This window comes from Plectropomus leopardus, unplaced genomic scaffold, assembly GCF_008729295.1.
Source record: "Plectropomus leopardus isolate mb unplaced genomic scaffold, YSFRI_Pleo_2.0 unplaced_scaffold28991, whole genome shotgun sequence".
In the NCBI taxonomy this organism is placed as follows: Eukaryota; Metazoa; Chordata; class Actinopteri; order Perciformes; family Serranidae; genus Plectropomus; species Plectropomus leopardus.
In genome coordinates, this window is record NW_024631591.1 from 1 (window position 1) to 4,862 (window position 4,862).

The 4,862-nt window shown below is 35.7% G+C and overlaps 1 protein-coding gene across 1 annotated transcript; it reads right to left on the minus strand.

The window, feature by feature from the left end:
- Nucleotides 1-221: 221 nt before the first annotated feature.
- On the minus strand, nucleotides 222-3,133 carry LOC121938252 (tetraspanin-33-like; the record flags this gene model as incomplete). Its single annotated transcript, XM_042481520.1, has 5 exons — nucleotides 3,079-3,133; nucleotides 1,862-1,989; nucleotides 1,059-1,133; nucleotides 460-555; nucleotides 222-350 (listed from the first exon to the last, which is right to left on the minus strand). Coding segments are annotated over exons 1-5 (471 nt in total), but the record flags the coding sequence as incomplete, so codon positions are not given.
- Between the last annotated feature and the right edge of the window lie 1,729 nt (nucleotides 3,134-4,862).

The window sequence follows — 4,862 nt, forward strand, 5'->3', positions numbered from 1 at the left end:
TATTACAATCTCTTTATTTAATTTATTCATTTATCTTTTACTTAAATTAATTCTTATTTAATTTCTCTTAATTCTTTTTATCTCTTTTTTTTATTTATTTGATTGATTTATTTATTTTAAAAATGTTTCTTCTTCTTTCTCTTATTGATTTTATCTATTTTTATTTCTTTTAATTAAGTCTTTTTCAAATATAATTTTTGTGAAGAAAGGAAGAAAGTGACCTCCTTTTTCGTCATGAGACAGCAGGAGAAGGGGACAGAACAGCGCTCTCTGCTGGGGTTTTCCGGCTTACAGTTGAAGTACATGTTCTGGGACCAGTCGGTGTACGTCACACCACCACAGCAGCCAAACTGGTGGTAAGAAAACATGTTAATTATGTGTATATATACTATGGCTCTGATGTTTACGATGACAAAATGAGCCACAGAATGTATGAAGCCTGTATCTGGGCTCACTTACCTCTTTCTGACCAAAGTCAATGAGGTTTTGCAGATCAAGGTCCTCTCTGTAGTGGACGATGGCATTACTGACCATCTCTGTCACTCTAGCCCGAGCCTTGGCACAATATGAAAGCATTTACGAGTATGTACAAAAAGATGCATCATGAATACACATGAAGGTTTTATGTTATGTATCATAAAAATCAAAGTTTTCACATCACTGGAATTAAAAAGAAAGATGATTAACAAATGTGAAGTGAGTTTTTGTAAACGGTTTGATAACAAAAATAATAATCAGAATAAACCAGTCCGTCTTCCTGATGGCTGTATAGCATCAGATAATATCAGAAATCCAACTTTTGTATTAAGACACTCAATTCTAACAAACACAATTACATCTAATAACCCAACCTGAGAATAAAATCTGCTGCTCCTAAATTTATTCAAATGTTGCAGCAGTTACAGACAAAGTCCAGGAGAGGACAACAATCTTCACCATCAGAAGAGGACACATGAAGCAAAGTATTACAAAGAAATAGAATAGAATAGAATAGATTTTTCAGTGTGCATCAGAATAATTGCATATTACTGTCAGTCCTCCATATTTTGTCTTATTACCTTATCAGAGAAGATGAAGCCCAGGACCCCGGCAGTCAGCTGGAGCAGAAAGATCACTGTCAGACAGATGCAGAACTGCAAAAGGAGGAAAAAGAGAGGGAGATGATGACAATACTGTAAAGACAAATCTTTTCAGGGTTAATTCCTCAGAGGACAGAGACTCTATGCAGACTCAGCTGTTATTAATTGCAGAAAAAGAAAGCAAAGGCTCTATGGGCTTAAAATAAAAATAAGTTGTAAACAGACTAATTTTGCAGTTTCTTATATTATTAGACTGCTTTAAAGAATACTTCAGCCCCCAAATTACCATTTTAATCACCCAGTGTTGAATTTGTGAGGAAAACCTTGTTTTTCTTATATGCCTCAGGCAGTTGCAGAGCAGTAGATTCTACGTTCAGTAAGGTAAAATTACTATATTTGTCAGTGGAATCTGGCCATAAAGAGAGCATTGATAAGTTTCACTGTCTTTCCAGTACCCTGTCAGATAGGGCTGTCTGTTTGAGAAATAATGTAGGACTTGGATTATTATATATATAATATTATTATATTAAGTTGTTTGAAAATTTCTATTAGGATGTTGTGATGTGATATATATATATACATTATATAAATATAATATAATAATTGTCTTTAAAAAAGTATAAATATCATATGTCCAAGTACCAATAATACTACAATACTGTTGAGATCTGGCAGCTCATGCTGGCTGGGCTTGAATCAGACAACATTAATTTAACAGGATGTCTCTTTGCAGCGTTATATTGTAAGAGAAAATCATTTATGCAGAATGAAACCTGACTTACTGTCTGCAGAAGGCAGATGTTTTCTCGTAGTGAGCCCACACAGCCGCAGAAGGTGATGATGAACATGAGGATCCCCACGACCAACAGCATTATAGCCGGGTCCACTGACAGACATGCAAGTGCTGCCTCTGAGAAGAAGGACAGAAGATGTCAAAGACTGATGTACACTGAGCAACTCTATCTTTTTTTTTTTTTTTTTACGAAATGACAGAATTATGGCTTTCATTCATTTTTTCATTCATTCATTTATATTTGGTTTATTTGCTCATTTCAGTGTGTAATCTCCAAAACAATATCAAAAACCCATGACACACTTTTTCTCATAATCCTTGAACACATTCCACGAACAAACAGGAGCAGGAAGAAGAGTTCTTAAAATATTAATATAAACGTATAATACCTGCCCCTCTCTTACTAATAACAGAAGCTACTGTAAATACAGATAAAAATGGACCACCTTTCTATATTTATCATTCTTTTTTCCCCACAAATCATATTAAATTTAGCAATAACAACAGAAAGAATCAATTACAGTCTTCTTAACATTACTGTTACTTAGAAAGTCCATAATGTCCCATTACTTTTTGTTTTATACCTTCTTTTAAACTGAATAATATTTGAGCTGCATTATGCAGAGAATTCCAGTTTGACTCCATATACATGAAACACACATCTGCTTTAATATAGTGTGTGCATACTGACTTTTGAAATTAAACTTTGTTCTATGATCCTCGTTGTTGGATCTTAATATGAACAACCTTCGTAGATTTTTTGCGTAATAATCTGTTTCTGGCTTTAAACATGACAAATAATGTTTTTAAATCAACTAAAACTTTAAATTTCAACACATGTGAGCTGATAAACAGTGTCTGACATTCACCTTGTTAATAAGTCTTATCGCTCTTTTCTGTAACACATACAAAGGTTTAGTATCAGTCATATGTGTGTTGCCCCACACCTTGGTTAAACAACATTAACAGGAAACATTTCTGAAAGTGTACTCTCAAGCATCTTTCTGTCGCTCTGTCAGTATTCATAATGTTAGAAATGGATTTATGTTCCTTTGCTGCGTTTAATTTCCTTTATAAAATTATGAACAGCACAGATTTGGATGTTGTTTTCCCCATTTTTTTTACTCATTGTGTTGTTTGAAGAAAAGCCAAAAAGCACTCAATACTGCTACTATCTCAAACTATCCTCAGTGAAGGATCATTTACCTGCATGCTTCATCATGCGGGCATACACACCGATTCCCACCATCACCAGGGAGATTATCTGAGGGGGACACAGAAAAAAAGGATCTCTTTAAACTTAGTGCATCTTGAAACATCATAATGAAGCATACAGAGGAGAAACCACAGAGCTCAGCAGGTGAAGAATCATTTGTATGTTTGTACTTGTCCGGGGAGTGGCACCACTCACCAGAAAACAATCAGGGATAAATGAGTCACGGACGAGGCTGTACTAATAGAATTAAAGCTAATTTTCTTAAAATACACTCAAGAAGAGCTTGTACTTTTTTTAGACCAACCAACATTTTCATTACAAATGCTGATAAGGAGGTTCTGCTCTCCACTCTCCTTCCATTTGACTAAATCGACCTGGCAGCAATCTGTACCTTTCCCTAAAAAAAAATAAATAAAGAGCCTTTTACTCAGAGCTCCTCTCTCAGTCTCGATAGAATAATAGGAAGCCCTCAGGAACACTTTTCCCACCCCGAATGAAATGGATCCAGTTTCAACAGGCATTGCTGTTTCTCCAGGTGGGAGGGCAAAGTTAGATATTTCTGCCCCCTTTTTGTACAGATTTAGTTTCAGAGCGAAAAAAACCAGACATGACACCTGAAGAAAACGGGCTGTTTGTTTGCAATAAGTCTAATAAAATTGTAAGTGATCACTAAATTAGATTAAAGTTGACTTTTTCTGGAGTTTCTTACAATTTCAGAGAAACTAGACTTGAAAAGAAGCATGCATTTTTATCTTTGGTGTGTCCCGTGCAGAGCCCATTTTAGCCAGAGGCAACAGAAATGACAACAACACATTCCACGTCGAAGAGCTTCAAGTTATTACACAGCCTTATCCTGTTAGTACATGGCCAGAAGACATGAACACGGCTGATACATTCTTACAGGTTTGTTTGAAAGGCTAAAAATGTAGAAGGAAATGGGTAAAAAAAAAATCCCTTCAGGCTTTTTCTCAGATATTAGCATGTAAAGAAGCACTTCGAACTTTTTGTCTGTTAGTGTTCTCAGTAGATTTGCATGTTTAAACTCGTTCTTGTCATTTCTGCTGCATGTTTTTTGCTCGACCAGCAACAGAAAAGTCTCAACTAAACCCCTGCAAGTTTAATCTGCAACCACAGCTCTGCTTTAAAAATGCTGAAAGCCAGAAATCTCCTTATGTTACAGCCCCTGAGCACCCGAAAACCACTGTTATGAACTTTGGTTTGTTCACAACCCACTGCAGATACTTTCAACTGACTTCTTTGCTTTAAAATAATCCGTTCAAACAATTATTAACATCTTATTGTGGGAGACAAAAGGCCATATTTAGGCAGTATATAGCTGGTGATGCACTTAATGCAATCACCTGCTGTGTTCGTTTCAAAGGGAAAAATAAAACCTTTCATTTAGTGTGAAATCTGCTACACGGTGAGCATGTTTCTCCCTGTCAACAGGCAGATTTGAGTGAGAAGTGGAGACCCACTTTTGCACGGCTCTATCAGCATATGAATCAGTGAAAGTTTGTGTTTCTTGGCAACTAAGTACGTCATGAAAGGAACTAGTCTGACATGAAACCACAGCAGTTTCAGTGACTGAGTGTAGGTGTTTTAAGAATTGTTCATAAAATTGTTTGGGTCAAACATTTATGTAGTGTCTTACTATCAATATTGTATGGTTTTTGCTTATTCTATTTACTTTCAGATCCATTTTTGCCACTTCCATATGTTCTGTTTTTGCTTCTTTAATCAAACTGTAAAGCACTTTGAATTGCATTTGATT